The sequence below is a fragment of the Vipera ursinii genome (genome assembly GCF_947247035.1).
Source record: "Vipera ursinii genome assembly, chromosome: 1".
NCBI lineage: Eukaryota > Metazoa > Chordata > Lepidosauria > Squamata > Viperidae > Vipera > Vipera ursinii.
The window spans coordinates 346,281,725-346,301,681 of NC_139512.1; the positions used below are offsets into that span (position 1 = coordinate 346,281,725).

Consider the following 19,957-nt stretch of genomic DNA (forward strand, 5'->3'; position numbering starts at 1 on the left):
ATACAGGTAGTCTTTATTTGGGAGCCACTTTAGCGTAATATTTAAGGCATCAAGCTAGAAACTAGGTTACTGTGAATCCTAGTCCCATCTTAGCCACAAAGCCAGCTGGGTGACCTTGGGCCAGTAGTCTCTCTTAAGTCTAGGCTAAGGAGAAAGCGATGGCAAACCACTTCTGAAATCTTGCCAAGAAAACTGCAGGGACTTATCCAGGCAGTCACTAGAATTCAGAAACTGATTTGAAGGCATACACCAAAAAAAATCCTTCTTTAGTGACTGCCTTGGATAGCAGCAGTGGTGGGATTCAGCCAGTTTGCACCACTTCGGCAGAACCGGTAGCTAATTTTTTTGTTGCCCAGGCGCAGAATGGACTTCTGGAAGTGGCATCCACACAGAGAACCGGTTGTTCCCATATTTGAATCCCACCACTGGATAGCAACCATTTGCAGTTACTATGGCAGTGAAAAAGGAACTCCAAGACCAATGCCATCTCTCTCAGTCATGTCTTTGCCACTACAGTCAGTTAGTTCTGTGCCTGTTCTGTGCATTGTTCTGTGTCTGGTCTTTTATTTGTTTGTTTGCTTGTTGTTCATTTTTCCCTTCTTCACCGGGCACAGAAATTGCCTAAACAAGCTACGTATCTCTTCCTGAACTGCTTCCTTCTACAGGGAAGAACTTCCCTAAAAGTTAACAAATTCAGCTCTGTGACCTTAATTACTGTACAGGTAATCCTTGATTTACAACAGTTTATTTAGTCATCTTTCAAAGGCACAACAGCACTGAAAAAAAGTGATTTGTAACTGTTGCAGGATCACCAAGGTCACAAAATCAAAATGTAGATGTTTGGCAACTGACACCTCTTTATGACAGATGCAGTGTCCCGGGTTCATGTGATCACTTTTTATGACCTTATGACAAGCAAATGGGGAAGCCAAATTCACTTAATAGCTGTGTTACTAATTTAACAACTGCAGTTTAACAATTGTCTCACTTAGCAACAAAAACTTTGGGCCCAATTGTGGTCATAAGCTGAGGACTACCTGTAGTGGATTAGAACCAAGTTGCTGCCACTTACGACATGGTTGTTCTCCTCTGATGTTTTCCTTTGTATTAATACTTTTTAATTTTTATCTATAGGCTGCCCAGAGTTGTTGTGGAGTTGAGCAGCCTTGATTTGGAATGAATGAATGAATGAATGAATGAATGAATGAATGAATGAATGAACGCCCTTACTGGGTGGGTGGGAAATTAGGGGTCTTAAATTAGGTGCTAATATGTAGCTTATGTGTCATGCATGGCTAACTTCTACTTATTCTACCTTCTAAACCTATTCTATAAACCACATTAAAAAACCATGGTTTATTATTTCATTTACTCCTATCTTCACAGCAGGGTGTTAAAATGGCTCCTTCCAAGGATCAGATTGTGTTTTGTTCCTTGTTGAGAGGAACTAAATCAGTTTCAAAGAGAAACATTTTTCAAATAGGTAAGAGTGACGCTTCAGAAACAAACTATTCCTGTGTCCCATTTTTCCCAGTACTATGCAATCAAGTACGTTTCCCAATAGAATATTTTGGCGGGCTTTCTAACAGAAGGCTCAGCACCCCAGCCCAATGAACAGAAATGACCTTGGTTCCCATGGTACAAAGAATTGTTTAGGCTAACAGAAAAAAATCCACCATCCCCATTCTATTCTGGTAGCAACTGGAAACGAGCCAAATAGCTTCATTCAGGTTCATTGCAGAGTTGACAAACACATAATCAGGTTAATAAATCAACTAGTAATTCAAACAATTCCTTTCCAATCTCAGATTGTTCTAAGGTTTTCACTTTATTTTTCTCCCTTCTCTTAGCACAAGGGCTGAATATCTTTGAAATCCCCTGAAGCATGAAGAATCATTCCAGCCAGAATCAATATAAGAGATAAATTTCTAAATAAAATCTTGCTTCACAAGATGTACAGTTTTAGTTTGAAAATGACACTGAGTTCATTAGCTAAAGGTGCCTATTAAGACTTATCCATAATAACTGGAGCTATCACACATCACCAAAAGGACAATGGTGTCCTATCTGTATAGATGCTTGTTCAACCACGGAGAGCAAAATAATTCCTCTCTGATTTTTGGAATTAAACCAGGGGTGTCCAATCTTGGCAACTCTAAGACTTGTGGACTTCTAAATCTATGTTTATTCTATTTTGCCCAGGTAGATGGTAACTTCTACTGTACTCAACTGGCAGGATTTTACTGTGATAACTTAGAACTGAAAAAGTTTAATTAGTCCAATTTCTCTGAAAAGTATAATTGACTAGGAAGAAGGTTAAAGCCATAATTCGAACAAAAAGCCTATATAAAGGCAAATTAATCTAGGGAAGCTCTTGGCTTATTTGCTTAATTATTTTAGTGCTAGTTCAATGTAAAAGGATCTCTCACATATTGCAAAGCACATAACCATGTTATGGTTGTTTTGAAATGCTACTATAAATCTTATCAATGTTTAAGAGATAGCATTGACACCAAATTTGGCTGATTCTGAAAAAAACAAGTAAGGTGAGATTTGATTAGAGGGCTTGGTTAATAAACATTCAGCAACTGTTTAAAGTTATGACAACATTGAACTAAGAGGCTTACGGATGGTCCACAAATTGTGGCTGCTGCAGCATCCCTATAGTCATGTGATCACAGTTCAGGTGCTTGACAACTGGTTTGAAATTATGATGGTCACAGTGTTCCACAGTCATGTGATTATCATTTGCAACTTTCATTGCTGGCTTCCAGCAAGCAAAGGCAATGCAGAAGCTGGCAGGAGGTCACAAATGTGACACTGCTCTTAATGACTGTGTGGAATTAATAACTGTAACATGAATTGTTGGGAATGCTGTCATGACTTGGCACAGTCATGTGATGTCACATTATGATTGCTTCGCTCAACAATGGACAATTGTTAATTGGTGGCACAGTGGTTAAGTGCAGTATTGCAGGCAAACTCTGCCCACTGCCCTGAGTTTGATCCTGATGGGGCTCAAGGATGATTTAACCTTACATTTTTCTGAGGTTGGTAAAAAGAGGACCCAGATTGTTGGGGACAATATGCAAATAATGCTGACATTGTAAACCACCCAGAGAGTGCTGTAAAGCACTATGGAGCAGTATATAAGTCTAAATGCTATTGCTAACTGAGGATTACCTGTAGTATTGGGTGGAAGTCCAATGTATATCCCAGTGTAGTAGATTAGATTGTCAAAATGTAATACAACTCATGATAAGGTTGAATCCAAATATTTTATCTGAGTTGAACTCAAATATAAGGGACCTTTATTTTAAGCATAATTTAAGATTTACACTATAATTTTCATGGGTGAAAGAAAAGGGAAAAAAAATCACATTAAAATGTTGAGAGAGGAGTTTGGAGACTACACGGTGTGGTTCAGAGAATGTGTTTGAATCTTGGACTCACCTACTCCATATAAAAGATAATATAAGCATTTTTCAATGAGAAATGTGGGGAGGGGGGTTGCAGACAGCAATGCGGTTATATGGTTTCAGTGGACCTTGACATTAATTCAAATATATTATTTATAGAAACACATATAAATATGAGATTGTAATATAACACAGTGTTTCTTCCTTCTCCTATCTGTCTGTCTAAATGCTTATATCAATCCTCAGCACAAACATAGTGGGCCAGGCATTCATTTCATCTGTTACAGTTCTCTACTAACCCACTCAAGCTTCCTTTTGCAAAATAACTTTTTTCTTTAATTAATTCCAATTTTGCTGAACTCAAGCATCTGACTGAGCAGAGAAATGCATGCATTCCCTGGAACAGAGGTCCCCAACCTTTTGGGCACCAGGGACCGGTTCTGTGGAGAGAAGTTTTTCCATGGACCGGATGGGGCCTGGTTTTGTGTGTTGCCTGCATCCCAATAATGGGGCTTTCCTTGTTTGTGCAGCCCAATTGCTGGCAATCCATGGCCGGGTACTGGTCCATGGACCGTGGGCTGGGGACCCTTGCCCTGGAAGACCCCACAAGAGTGTTATTGAGAAATATTGTGTGGATCAATTTATTTTATAATTTCAACACATTCATTGGTGGGCAATTCTTTTAAGAGAGGATATAGCAAATCAAGAGGAATGAGGGACATTGGTAAGAAAATTATTTTTACGTGATACTTCAAAAAGGGACAAAAAAGAGGATTGCCTATGATTTCTCATAGGCTTGTAACTTAAAATATGTCTTAAGGGAAGATACAATTATCTGGACTGAAGTTTTTCCTCCCATAAATATTAATAATATGGGCAAAACTCAGAATAAATTGGTTTCAAATGTTAATATTTTGGCACTGGGACAAAATTTCACAATATTCCACTGTTACCAGTATAGGTAGTCCTTAACTCATGACCATAATGTAGCTTGCCCATCTCTGTCATACATTGTGACAGTGAAATGGGTCACCCATGTGACCAAACCAATTTTATGATCTTCTTTGTAATAGTCATTAAACATACTAATGGTTTGCTATGGGTTGGTTTTGCCAAAATCCAGAAGTAAATGATGATTTTCAGAAAAACCATCATAAAATTTAGTCATGGGATCATGGGATGTTACAAACGACTGTAAATGCAGGCCAGTTGCTGAGCACCAGCTGTCAAAATGTTGGAACCAGGTTGTAAGTAACCTTGGAGAGGTCTGCTGTAAGTTCAGTCATTATGCAACTGGTCATAAAGTGAGAACTATCTGTAATTCTGAGCATCAGAAATTAGGCTTGTGTGAAGGAGCACTGTTCTATTTTACTAAGGTTCTTCAGATGTTTTACTGACTTGGCTACCTGATCTTAACAAGCAGTACTTCTTCGTGTAACCTGTCTTCTGATGAAGGGATCTTCAACCTTAGCAACTTTTAAGACTTGTGGACTTCAACTCCCAGAATTCCCCAGCCAGCAGGGGGAATCCACAAGCCAAGTTACCAAAGTTGGAGACCCCTGCTCTAATGTTTGAACGCAGAGGAGTGCATTGGTGAAAGATCTGAAATAATACAATCTTTAAATCTTCTGGGTATGTTTGTGGTGCATAATATAGTTGTGATTATGACATGCTTTAATCAGACCACAGATGTTTTAACCTGTAGGCTACCAAGAGGTATTTCATGGTGATGAGGTAGATGTCTTCATAAACATCTTAACTAACTGCTACTGGAACCAAAAGGAACATCTGTTGTCATATATCCATTTGCCAGATGCTGAGACACTCAAGTTCAGCTATAGACTAGGTACCCGTTTTTTTCTGGAGAAAGCTCCTCAGCTAACCTGTTCAGAGATGGAACTCATGTTCTATTGATAGTCACTTTGAACCCATCTAGATGGAAGGGAGTAAAAATCACTAAATTCATCACCATACAGAGGTGTTTCTGATGCTTGTTTTGTTACCCATGTTACCCTTGTTTTGTTACAGGGATACATTTCATTATTTTCTCCAGCAGCTGTTGACCTCTTTTCAATCAGTTGAAATGTGGGAATTTAGTGGGGATATAATGGAGTTTGGGGTGGATTAGATTGGACTAGACTAGACTAGTTTATTGACCAGGCATGATAGACACACAAGGAATTTGTCTCTGGTGCAATAACAACAACAACAATAATACCACCAATAAGAGAACGTAGTGGAACACATGAGAAGGATAATAGTAATATAGTCCTACCTAATATATCCTTAGACATAAGGCAATACTTGGGGGAATTAGGTGTTCTGCAGTGATGGCACGAAGGAAAAAATTGTGTCTAGTTGTTCTGGCATGCAATGCTCTGTAGCGCCACCCCAAGTGGAAGAGTTGAAACAGTTTATGTCTAAGATGTGAGTGAGGGGTCTGTAGATATTTTCTTAGCCCTCTTTCTGACCTGTGCAATATACAGGTCCTCGATGAAAGGCAGGCTGGTTGCAATCATTTATTTTTCTGCAACCCTTACTATCAGTTGAAGTCTGTACCTGTCCTGTTTGGTTGCTGTACCAAACCAGACAGTTATAGAAGTACAAATGATAGATTCAATAATTCCTCTGTAGAACTGTATCTATATACAATGGGGAATTATAATCATTGCTGATATTGTAACTGCCTCCTTGACTATGACTTATGGTTTCATTTCCATATGTATTCTCTTGCAAAATAACTCGTACCGGGCCAGAATATTTAAATGCAAAGCACAAGTTAATGAAATCAGCAATTCAGCTGTGCCTGGAAGCTGAGGGATAGTTAGAGAGGTTAATGCGGAATTCTGAATCCTTTAACACCATCAAACTATTAGTTCATGGATCATCCACTTGAAAAATTCTCAAAGGGAAATCTATTTAGTAACTCTGCTCTAAACTCATAGACCAGCATTACTGTTAAGTACAAAGGAGCCATACTAAGAAACATTAGAGGGTAGTTGTAAAAATGGTTTGCCAAAATAGTACTAATAGCAGCAATATACTGTAGTACTTAAACAGCTAGGTAAAATATTGAAAGGGAGGCTTTCTTTCAACAAAACTTCAGATGAATCACCTCAGCGAAAGAGATTTACGAGATGTGTGAATTGAAGGTAGGTGCTGTGATGAAGCAGCAGACTAAATCATGGAGCTTTGAAATGTTGCATAGTGTTATAGAGCCCTTGGCAAACCAAGTGGCTTTTCTGCTGTTCCTGTAATGTTCATTTTTGCAACTTCACGTCTATACATGCATAATGCAGGTGTTTCTGTGAATGGTTGATTGGGTTCTCTGACCCTAATATATATGCCAAGCAAATGAGTTACTACTTATCTCTTTCAACTGTCTTTTGGAACATTTCTGGAGGGACATGGCTGTTGCTTTGGGCAACATCTTCACTTCTCAGCTCCCCACCTCTTTAAAATACCCATCTGGAAGTTATAACTACTCTTTGCTGATTTTGGGTTATTAAATTTCTCTGCTGCTCTGTCAGGGAACTGCGCAGCAGGTGTCTAAATGAAGTCACAGACACGTACTTGTAGTTTTATATAAATAAATATAAAACTACAAGTACATGTCTGTGACTTCAATATATACAACAAAATAGATAGTCAAGCAAACAGGAGCATCATGAGGTAAATCACAGAACATGCAGGGCGCACAGAAGGAAAAAAAGGCGGGGTAAAAGGGAAACACCCCCTCTACATCCACAGCAACCAATCACAGTGCAGATTGCTTCACGCAGGAGCCAGCGTTCTCTAACCCAGGAGTGTCAAACTTGCCACGACACATGACGTGTCACGACGTATCATGACTTTTTCTCCATTGCCGGAGCAGGAGTGGACACAGTTTCGGCATGACCCATCCAGCCCATGGGCCAGCAGTTTGAAACCCCTGCTCTAAGCAGTCAACTATAACTGTCAATTGCTCCAGATACCAAATTTAAACACCTAAACATGGTCCTTCCAACTCTAAATGGAGCTTACTCTGGATGTGGGGAAGGGTATCAAAGCTAACTAGTCCACTGTGCTCACTTGAATTACAGGCAGTCCTCAAGTTATGATGGCATTAGGGAGCAGAATTTCCATTGCTAAGCAAAGTAGTAGTAAAGCTCAATGCCCCATGACTGCAATCCCTAGTGATGGCAGTACTGTTGTTAACAGAATCTTACCAGTTGTTAGCTGAGGATCCACTTTGATCCAAGCCATTCCCAGCTTGGTCCTTCCCAGTCCTAAGCCTTTATTCTTCCAATGTAAGAGACTATCTCCCCTTTGAACTCCCCGAACCTCCTATTCACTGCCATCTATGCAATTTTGGCAATCATAAACCCTGCCTTGAGGGGCAACAAGAAGCCCCAGAATCACACAACTCTGGGGCTGCTTGCCACATTGGGCTCAGAGGTTTCTTGGCACACTGCAAGGACCCCCTGATGAAGCCATAGCTGTCTCAATGTGGACCAGCAGTGAGATGTCAAACCACATCTGCCCCAGGAAGCCCCATCCACTCCATCACAGCTCAGCAATGTGACATAAAGCTCCAGCCCCAGCCAGCTATCCTTGCTGCCCTGCACTTTGAGAATCCTGCTGCCTTGCACTCTGCTAACTGCAGCTGACTTCAATATCTTCTTGTTCCTGCTACTAACATGGTGTATCCAGCCTGGCCATTCTCAGGGCAGCTGCTAATTATGTGAGACCTTCTTCCTCAGGTCTCATGAGGAAACAGCTACACATGATCTCAGGAAGAACATCTCTACAACTTGATTGCAGCCATCAAAGCCAGAATACACTCAGCCTTAAATCCACAGGGCAGCCCCACCCCACCCCCTGTGTGTGCACACAAGTATAGTCTGGCATTCCAGCTGGCTGTCTTGCCCTGCAGGCTGACTTCAGCCGGGATGCTGGCACTGGCTGTCTCCTGTGCGCACACCCCGGGGCCCTTGCAAAGGGCCAGGCTGGGTGTGCTTGGCCTGCAGAGATAGAAGGACGATAGTAAAGGTCTAGTGGGGTCAAACAAGTGCAGGGTGGCAGGGACTGCAGAATGCAGGGGCCCAAAGAGCAGAGATTGGAGGGAGATAGGTGGGTGGGTGGGTGGGGGAGTTGAAACATCCCCACGAGTGTAAGAGCAGATGGCTGCCAAGCACCTGAATTTTAATTACATGACCACAGGGGCACTGCAACAGTCGCATTTTTGGGGACAAGGGTTAAGTCCCATTAGCTCAGCACCACTGCAACTTCAAAAGGACACTAAACAAATGGTCGTAACTTGAGGATTATGTATCTGTATACCTTTGACAATCTGCACCATTAGGACAAATTTAAATTTCTGGATATCAGTGAACAGATGCCAGGCTAATACTAACCTAAATATTTACTGAAGGGATTGTAAAGCTGAGTATTTTGTACCCTTCTTTATAACTTCTTTTTCCCTGACTCACTGGTAGGCGCAAGCAACCAGAATCATATGTGAAGGGGTCGAGTTGACTATTTTACTGTGTTCTACCTGTAGTACAGGAATTCCCCCCAGACTGCTTGTCTTCCTTTGGGAACAAACAGATACGTTTGTTTGGGGGAATGGGGTGTGTGTGTCAAGTTTATGCTTCTTCTGGCTGTGCAAAGATTCAAGGCTAGTTCCCCACTTGATCCCTCCTCCTTGCCTGGCTGGGTGTTTCCCAACACTACTTATTTTCATTGCTTTGTTTCTTGTGATAGTTGAAAAAAGCTTATTCTTTAAACAGTTTTGGAAATGTGGATTATTTAAAACTTAGAGGAAGACACCACTTTCCTGGATTCAACAATCTGGGCTCTTTGCTTAACAATTTGGAAGCGGCTGTGCTACCCTTTCTTGGCAGTTAAAAGTTATTAGAACAGACACTTGTGTTTATACTTACAACTGGGAAAATAGTAAAGGATGGGAAATATCCAATTCCTCTTTGCCCAATTCTCCTGATCCAATTTAGCACATTATTTTACATCCAGGCTTAGTGAACAGATAAACTGCAGGAAATAATGACCAATATATCCCACTATCCCATCTCAAACTATTAATTTATTTCATAAAAGAATCATATATTCTTGTAAATGTAACAAAGGCCCATTAAAGAGAATACGTACATATGTACAGGTAATCCTCGATTTACAGCACATTTTTAGTGACTGTTCGAAGGTACGGCACTGAAAAAAGTGACATGATCATTTTTCACACTTACGACTGTTGTGGTGTCCCCATGGTTACATGTTCAAAATTCAGATGGTTGGTAACAACAACAATAATAGAGTTGTAAGGGACCTTGGTGGTTTTCTAGTCCAACCCTCTGCTCAGGCAGGAAACCCTATGACATTTCAGACACATAGTGGTCCAGTGTCTTCTTAAAAACTTCCAGTGTTGGAGCATTCACAGCTTCTGGTGACAGGTTAATTGTTCTACTGTAACTGTCAGGTAGTTTCTCCTTAGTTCCAGGTTGCTTCTCTCTTTGGTTAGTTTCTACCCATTGCTTCTTGTCCTGCCTTCAGGTGCTTTGGAGAATAGCTTGACTCCCTCTTCTTTCTGGCAACCCCTGATGTCTATGCTGCAAACATTGACATGTTTTTGCACAGACAATATAAAAGGCACCCTTTTGCTTTAACTGTTTGGCTTTGAATCACTAAATTGTGGGAGGAATTCAACCCAGATGTTTTGAGAAGATAAGAGCAGGCTTCAGAAGGGAAGTGAAACTTCGTGTGTTAAACTAATTGGTGAATGTGATTTATGACATGTAATTAAGGGAGGGAGATTCTGTATGATATGATGTGTAAAGGAGAGGAGAATTCAGATTCTGGCATCCATCCAATGAATGCCAATGCTCTGTTCTCATTATTGTAGACTTTTTTGGAATAAACAATCATACAGTGTTCTTTGATCTGTCTCATTAATCAGAACCATAATACCTGAGATATTGGAAGACTGCTATCATGTCACCCCTCATCCTTCTCTTCATTAAACTAGACATACCCAATTCCAGCAACCGTTCCTTATATGTTTTAGCCTCCAGTCCCCTGATCAACTTTGTTGCTCTTCTCTGTACTCTTTCTAGAGTCTCAACATCTTTTTTATGATGGTTGTAGTGTCCCAAGATCATGTGAGCACCTTCCATGACCTTCTGAAAGCAAAGTCAATGGGAAAGTCAAATTCATTTAACAACCTGTTACTAACTTAACAACTGCAGTGTTTCACTTAATAATTTTGGCAAAAAAGATCATAAAATGGATCAAAACCCAATAAATGTCTCACATAGCAACAGAAACGTGGGGCTCCATTGTGTAGTTGTAAGTTGAGAACTACCTGTACTCAGCATCTAGACAGATTAGTACACACAAAAAAAAACCTTTCAGGTAATTTCTGTAGTGTTTAAATACAATGGACTAGAAGCTCAGAGATTATAAATTCTAAATCCTGCACTGAACTGGAAGCCAGTTTAGTAAATCTTAGCCAATCACTCTCTTTCAGTTCTAGAAGGAAGGCAAGGGCAAACATTTCTGAAAACATGACAAGAAAATTGCATAGACAACTGCATGTAATTGCCAAAAATCAATGCTGATTTGAAGAAATACACACACACACACACACACACACACACACACACACACAAAAAAAACGATGTTATCAGGGTAACATTCTTGCCTCTGACTCTATACTGAAGGAGAGAAGAGAAGGGGAAATGTACATCCTACCTGCCAATCTTCTTGCCATACTGAATGGTTAACAGAATTTAATATAGGTAGAAATCAGATTTACTTTATTTATTACATTCCAGGTAGTCCTCAACTTATGACCACAACTGAGTCCAAAATTTCTGTTGCTAAGTGAGACATTTGTTATTTGAGTTTTGCTCCATTTTACAACCTTTCTTGCCACAGCTGTTAAGTAATTCACTGCAGTTATTAGCAGGGTTGTTAAGTGAATTTGGCTTTCCCATTGACTTTGCTTGTCAGAAGGTCATATGACAACAGGGATATTGCAACTGTCTCAAATATAAATAAATAAAGTGTCCCATGATCATCAGGATGCCGCAATGGTTGTAAATGTAAAAAAAAAAATGATCATAAGTCACTTTTTTCATGCTATTATAACTTCAAACGGTCATTAAGCAAGCTGCAGTAAGTCGAGGACTACCTGTAATAGAATGCCTGCAAACCACACTTCTCTGAACGTTGGGTAATGGAAACAATTCTGTACAACATAATAAAAACAGTGTATAATAGAAATAAGATCAATTTACTTTAACAATAGGGCAGCACGTAAAAGGGCCAAGAGTTAAATAACAAGCAATTCTAAAAAGAAGCTTGGAAAATAAAACAAAGTATTCATCACAATGAAGGTGTCAAGGGAGCCTGTTTGTGGAGGGCTATCCGCAGTGCTATTGAAAAGGCGCTCTTATCAATGAGCTACCTGCTGTTTGATAAGAACATCTGGTGAAGGGCTTAGAAGAATATTGTTAGGTGCAACAGAGATACTTCTTCAAATAGAATAAGGACATAATACAAACACGGACACTTCAGACACTCTTTCAATACAATTTCATGCAGATGAAAGCAATGAAGAGATAGGCAAGCAAATGCATTCAGCCACTCATATTTCACATGTTTGAAGATTTACTATTTTGCATCTTTTCACAGAAACTTACCTACCTCATTTGGCATCCAAATAAACTTTTTCTCCCAAACCTACTGGCCATTTTTGGAATTTTGAGAGCATCGCAAGAGCCTCCACAGAAAATGGCAGCCTTTGTGATACTTCGCAGGATACTTTTACACTTTTAACTTAAACCTTTGTCTTTTTTGTATGTAGACATAAAGGTAAAGATAATGGTTTTCCCTGTCCAGTCGTGTCCGACTCTAGGAGACAGTGCTCATCTCCGTTTCTCAGCTGAAGGATTCAACATTGTCCAAAGACATTTCTGTGGTCATGTGAATAGCATTATAGACCGAGGTGCATGGGATGGTCTTACCTTCCCACCGAAGTGGTACATATTTATCCACTCACATTTGCATGCTTTTGAACTACTAGGTGAGCAGGAGCTGGGGCAAGTAACAGAAGCTCACACTGTCATGCACTGCTCGGGTCTTGAACCCAAGTTGTCAGCTTTCCAGCTTTTCAGCTGACAAGCTCAACATCTTTAACTGCTTGAACCACCACTCTCCCTTATATAGACTTCCCCCCATCCAAAGTATTGGCAAGCTATCGTTTCAATGTCTAAAAATGGTTTAGAAAGAGAGACAGGGGGAGTCAGGGCCATCTGGGTCTTGGGGAAATGCTTCCAGTGATAGAAGAGGTACATCTCCTGGGTTCCACCAGGTCATACTGCTTGAGTGACAGTGTCTGGAGCTCGTCAGATCTTGTTTTTTTAAATCCCATTTATATCCTGCCCTTCTCCAAAGACGCAGGGTGGCTTACAAACTAAAGTACAAATCAATGTGCTGAGCAATAGCCTTCATTCTATGTATATGCCTGCTTATTAGGGCTTTCGCCCCCCCCCCCCAAGCGGCATTATTACAAAGTCAGCTTATTGCCCCCAACAATCTGGGTCCTCATTTTACCTACCTCGGAAGGATGGAAGGCTGAGTCAACCTTGAGCCTGGTGGGACTCGAACCTGCACTAATTGCAGGCAGCTGGTGTTACGTAAGGAGGCATTAGCCCACTGCTCCACCAAGGCTCTTACTGGATAAGCAGAGTTTATTGTAAACAGTCCTGTAAATAATCTGGCTCTGTGCCATGAAAGGGTTAAATAGACACCTCAAATTGCACCTGGAAGTCAGCTGGCAACCAGCACATTCTCCTACAGCAAAAACTATGAGAAGAACTGAAAGACTCACCATCCATGTCTAACCGCTGCATAATAATTGCCAGTTCCACCTCGCTAGGCATGTATCCCAGAGAGCGCATGGCCATTCCCAGTTCCTGCTTGGAAATGAAGCCATTGCCATCCCGGTCCAGGACTCGGAAAGCTTCCCGAATTTCTAAAAAGAGAAGGTTGAATTATTTTCTTGGTGCATTGATTTTCTTTGAACATTGATGCTAACTCAAGAACTAAACCTGGACATTGTCCTGAGGAGGACTACAATAGCCTTGCTCTTTGAAATACAGTTAGGCCTTGACCTACAAAAAACAACTGAGCCCCAAATTTCCATTGCTAAGCAAGACAACTGTTAATTTTGAATTTTGTTCCATTTTACATCCTTTCTTGCCATCACTGCAGTTATTAAGTTAGTGACACAGTTGTTAAGTGAATTTGGCTTCCCCATTGACTTTGCTTGTTAAAAGGTCACAAAAAGTGGTCATATGACACCAGGACACTGCAAACCTCATAAATATGAACCAGTTGCCAAATGTTCAAATTTTGTTCACATGGCCATGGTTGTAGGTGTGAAAAATGGTCATAAATCATTTTTTTCAATGCTGCTGTAACTTTGAATAATCGCTATATGAATAGTTGTAAGTCGAGGATTACCTGTAGAGAACTAGAGATCCTTGGCAGTGAGTGGGATTATCCTTCGTTTTCCTAGAGTATTTTTTAAATCCTTTTTTTTTTAATTCTTTCCCATCTTGGGCCACCAACAGGTCATGTACATATGTACGAGCATGAATGTATAGATTTCAAGGGCCTTCTATTGTCTACAAATAGAGTATGCTGGTCAGTACCTTTTTCCCTCTCTTGTTTCTTAAGAAGTGGGAAAACAAATAATGCGGAGCTGAATCCAAGCCTCTAAGTTTGGCAGAATTTTTCTTCTTCTTCTTCTTACAGCATGTATTATTTTTCTATATTTTCTCAGGCACCGTTTCTATCTTATATCTGATCCTCAGTCAGAATTCCGAAGCAGAACATTTCTTGTATTTGGCAGCTTTCCCCTTTATGCCAGTGATTTTCAACCTTAGAATTGAAGTTTAAAGTATGAGGGTTCCAGCTCCCAAAAATCCCTATGTAGCACGCTGGCAGGAGGATCCTCGGAGCTGAAGTCCACACGTCTTAAAGATGGAGTAGTTGTTGTTGTTGTTAGCTGCGAAGTCGTGTCCGACCCATCGCGACCCTATGGACAACGTTCCTCCAGGCCTTCCTGTCCTCTACCATCTTCTGGAGTCCATTTAAGCTCACGCCTACTGCTTCAGTGACTCCATCCAGCCACCTCGTTCTCTGTCGTCCCCTTCTTCTCTTGCCCTCGATCTTTGAGGCTCCCAAATCCCTATGTAGCACGCTGGCAGGAGGATTCTCAGACCTGAAGTCCACACATCTTAAATATGGGGTAGATCTCTGGGTAAATCACAAGCATGATCAACTGGAATAGGTATTTCTCCAGTCCGCTGCTTTCCAGTCTCCAGTCTCTCTGCAAAAACTACAAGCCCTCAAACTGCCTGGGAATTCTAGGAGCTGAACTCTCATTGTGGCTGGAAAACTTCCCTCCGTCCTGTGCGTTCCCACAGAGAGGGACTCCTCAGGGTGCCACTGGTCAGAGAATGTAGATTGGTGGCCCCCAGGGGGAGATCTTTCTCTGTGGGCACGCCAGACCTATGGAACCGCTTGCCGGTCGAGCTCCGGATGGCCCCCGACCTTCGCTCCTTCCGGCGCGATCTTAAAACCTCCTTTTTTGAACAAGCTGGCTTGGTCTGATGGGATGGGGTTGGGTTTTTATAACTAGTTTTAATTTTTAATATGTATTAATTACTATGGGCATAATTGTTTAATGACTTTTTAATTTTTGTATTCTGTTTTTTTATTATGTATCGCCCTGTTCACCACCCTGAGTCCTTCGGGAGAAGGGCGGTATACAAATTAAATTATTAAATTAAATTAAATTATTAAAATACCACAGATGGAAGGGTGAGCAAAACATTTTGTGCCACTGGGAATTCCAGAATTCTCCAATAGGGAAAAAAAAACACTCTGTTGCTCATCTTCAAATTTTAATGGAGAATTCTCAACACCAGAAAAGCAAAAACCAAGAGTGTCACAGAGAATAGGCCAGCTATGTCCCACTCTTAAATTAACCCATTTTCTATGCAGATACATTGCACTAACTCATAAAACAAACAAGAAAGCAATTGTGCAACATGTTAGGCCACAGAAACAAACAAACCAACAAACCGTGGTGTTCTATAACCAGGGCATTGGAGTTTGGGGGTATTTATTTATTCAACGCATTTATATAATTGTCGGTCTTCTCTAGGTGGCTCCTAACCAACAGTTAATAACATCGATATAACCTGAATACATACATCTGTCTATTCAAACCACAAACATTAAGTTGACATTAAGGTTAGATGGCTGTGAGGATGCTATTGCTACTGTTGAGTGTGTATTTGGTTTGTTCTTATTTATTTATTTATTTTATTTATTTATTATTGGGACTTATATGCCGCCTTATCTCCCGAAGGACTCAGGGCGGCTAACAACAATAACATACAATAAATACAGAAGTTAAGATAAAATTAAAATTAAAGGCCTCTGTACAATAAATTAAAATTAAAATAAATTAAAAATTAGAGTTAAAAAATTAAAAACATAATTAAAATGCCTGTCAATCCAGGTCAGCCAGGTGGAAAAGGAGTGTTTTGAGGCCATGGCGAAAGGACTGGAGATCTTGGGCCATCCGAAGCTCAGGGGGGAGCTGGTTCCACAGGGCTGGCGCTCCCACAGAGAAGGCCCTCCCCCTGGGGGTCGCCAGCCGACATTGTCTAGCCGACGGTACCCTGAGGAGGCCTTGCTGACTACTGTACGTTTTTTATTTTTTTTACTGATACTGCATTTTTTTCTACTGTTCTACCACATTGTTAGTTGCCCAGAATCATATTTGCAAGTTGGGCAGCCACATAAATTGATTTAGTATATAGTAAAAATTTTAAAAAGTGCAACTGCAAAGTTTTGAACAGATCTGGTTAAGTATATTATTCAGCCCAGACTCAGAATATTCAAATGCCTAAGAAATCATTGCAAAGATGTGGACCCAGGGTAGGGAATATGTGATGCAGTCTGAGATGTCCCTTCTAACCTATTTACCTATTCATATTTAAATGAGTTATTCTAGGTCTCTCTTTTTTTTCCACCTTAAGTGTGCAGAACAAAAAGCTGCAGTGATTTGGGTGGGGAAGCGTGTAAGTAAAGAATACTATACAGGTAGCCCTTGACTTAACAACCACAACTGAGCCCAAAATTTCTGTTGCTAAGCGAGATAGCTGTTAAGTGAGTTTTGCCCCATTTTACAACCTTTCTTGCACTGTTATTAAGTAAGTCACTGCAGTTGTTAAGTTAGTAACACGGTTGTTAAGTGAATCTGGCTTCCCCATTGAGTTTGCTTGTCAGAAGATCACAAAAGGGGACGCTGCTAGTATCATAAATATGAACCAGTTGCCAAGCATCTGAATTTTGATCATATGACCATGGGGATGCTGCATTAGTGGTAAGTATGGAAAAAAAGTCATGTCATTTTTGTCATTGCTGTTGTAACTTCAAACAGTCATGAAACTAATGGTTGTAAATCTAGGACTACCTGTAAGACTTGTCTTCCGGGTGAGGTTCAAGATGTTGGTAATGACCTACAAAGCCCTTCATGGCATGGGTCCGGAATACCTTGGGGAGCACCTGCAGCCGGCATCAACTTCCCTCCGCCCAGTACGCTCCCACAGAGAGGGCCTCCTCAGGGTGCCACCGGTCAAAGAATGCCAACTGGTGGCCCCCAGGGGGAGGGCGTTCTCTGTGGGTGCACCGGATTTATGGAACCATCTTCCGGTTGAGCTCCGGATGGCGCCCGATCTCTGCTCCTTCCGGCGCGATCTTAAAACCCATCTCTTTAAACAAGCTGGCCTGGCCTGATGGGACGGGGTGGGATTTTTATAAATGATTTTAAATTTGTATTAATTTTATGGGCATTGTTTAATCATGTTTTAATAATTTTATTTTTTGTATCTAGTTTTTATGTAATGCCCTGTTCACCGCCCTGAGTCCCCTGGGAGAAGGGCGGTATATAAATTAAATAAATAAATAAATAAATAAATAAATAAATAAATAAATAAATAAATAAATAAATAAATAAATAAATAAATAAGACAAGAGTACTTTTTTAGTATTAAATCCCCTCTCTTACTGGGAAAAAGAGAATTGCAGCTGATATTTTTTTTCTTTTGGAACTATTGGAAGAAGAAAAATTATTGTATCTCTATTTGTGGATACCTACAGACGCAAACACATTTTATATAGATTGATAGATAAAACATAACATCAAGTCAGTGTCAGTTTTTAGCAACAAAATAAGTGTGACTTCTAGAAAAAATATATATAAAGCACACAATACATGGGGTTTTTTTTCTTACCAAAAGAGGGAGCTATAATACTGAATAACAGTCATAGTGTGACAGCACCCTAATTGGGGGGGGGGAGGTTCAATTCAGCCACTGATGAATCAGAACATTCTGTGTATAAAATTCCTTTTAAACTTTCTTTTGCATTTCAACAAGAACTAATAACAAAGAAAATTCATTGCTGGCATCTGTTGTTATTATGCTCCACTGAGTCATAGACAGCTCCTGCTGATTCTATGGATAAAAGTTCTCCAGGTTCTCCTATCTTTCAACATACTGAGCAATTTTTGCAGGTACATTTCTGCAACTCTGTTTTTCTTATATGCTATTGGTCTCTTCTCCTTCTTTCCATCTTCCCCAATTTGATTACCTTTCCTATAGAAACATGAGCCCACCTCATGTGCCCCAAATATGATATCCTTTGTTTCATGATGCATGCACCATGGGTGCTCTATCGCTGGAGGTTTTCAAGAAAAGATTGGACAACCATTTCTCTGGGATGGAATAAGGACTTTTCACCGTTGTCCTAGGGATGCCCAGTTGGGTCTGCTTTCATGCCCCCAGCAGGAACTGGAGTGAAGGGTTGAGAGAGTTCAATCCTGCCCCATAGCAGCTCTTGGGTTTCAAATGTGGGCTTGCTAACCTCCCGCCCAGGGTTTCAACCACCTGATGTGTCATGCTTCTTTCTCCGTTAGCTAAACCAACACAACAACCAAAGATAGTCTTTGATTTACAACCATTTGTTTAGCAACTGTTTGAAGTGACAACAGTACTGCTTAAGTACATGTAAGTACACTTTGACATGATAAGTTTTTTTTAAAATGACTTACTGGTCCTTACACTTACAACTGCTGCAGCATCCTCACAGTCACTGCTTAGAATTTGGGTGTTTGGCAACCAGCATGTATTTATGGCAGCTGCAGCATCCTGGGGTCATGTGATTGCCATTTGCAACCTCTGCAACCAGCTTCTGATAAGCAAAGGCAATGGGGGAAGCTGGATTTGCTTAATGACTGCATGATTCCCTTAAAAACTGTGGTGATTTGCTTAGCAACAGCAGCAAAAATTGTCATAAAATCAGGCCCAACTCATTTAACAACCACTGTGCTTAGCAATGGAAATTCTGGTCCCGTTTCTGGTTGTAAGTCAAGAACTAACTTTACATATCTGCAAGCTTTTTAAATTGTGTTGGTGCAAGGATAAACAAATTGCTGCATGTTTTTAGTTTTGGTGGCGATGCTCAGTAAATAAGTGTTTTGACTGAAAGTTTTTGAACAATTTGGTGAATCATCCAAACATTTTTCACAATAAATTCTGCCTGTAGTCTACTGTCCAGATTCCCTAATTCATATAAATTGATGCAGCATAAGAAATTGATCCAGAAAAGCCTGAAATGAAGAATAAATGTATTCAAATCTGCATTTGTACAACCAAGACTATTTTGTAAGAAAAACATTATTTTACACACACACACACACAAAAAAAACAACCAATGTTTTTCTTATAAACTAGTCTTGGTTGTACAAAGGCAGTTTTGGAATGCCATAATTATGATTAAAAAGTTTGTATGTATACATTCATATTACATAAATACACACATTCACAACTGTATTTCTTTTTGTAATTTTGCATTCTGTTTTTTTGTTTCAGTTTTGGACTTCTGTTTCCAAAACAAAACAGTAATGATTTTGCATACCATGCCTATCAATGCCTCCTTTAAAAAGCCACTTTTTTCTGGGTTTGCATTATTGTTTCATGTTCCCAGGAAAATACATATCTGAGAAAAGGAAGTGTTGATAGCATTCCCAGATCAACTTTGTTATACCTTGTTACTTCAGTAATCCAAACATGTACTTTTTTTGGCTTGCACAGTTACAATGCAAGCCCAAGAAACAATATGGATTTTGTAAAGACTTCCAACAGATGATGGTCATGGTGGTTTTGGTGTACACAACCATGCCTACTACAAAAAAAAAAACTTCGCAGACTTAGGCTCTTAAAGTTGCAGATCCCTATGACCCCTTAGAATGAAGCGAGACATCTATCACTGATTTTAACCAAGCTATCCCAGTAAATCTGGAGAAAGACACAGCGGCTAACAGATTGAAAGAAGTCAGTGTATATTTCAGTACCAAAAATAAAAAGAAGACTTAACAGAATACAAACCATTTTACAATG

At 40.2% G+C, this 19,957-nt stretch overlaps 1 protein-coding gene across 1 annotated transcript in view; it reads right to left on the minus strand.

Annotated features, from left to right (window-relative positions):
* CALN1 (calneuron 1) overlaps positions 1 to 19,957 on the minus strand; it is a 172,407-nt gene that overhangs the window by 51,122 nt on the left and 101,328 nt on the right. Inside the window, exon 3 of the mRNA XM_083379880.1 lies at positions 13,306 to 13,449. Within this exon, the coding sequence (XP_083236006.1) occupies positions 13,306 to 13,449 (144 nt within the window). The remainder of the gene's footprint in view (positions 1 to 13,305; positions 13,450 to 19,957) is intronic.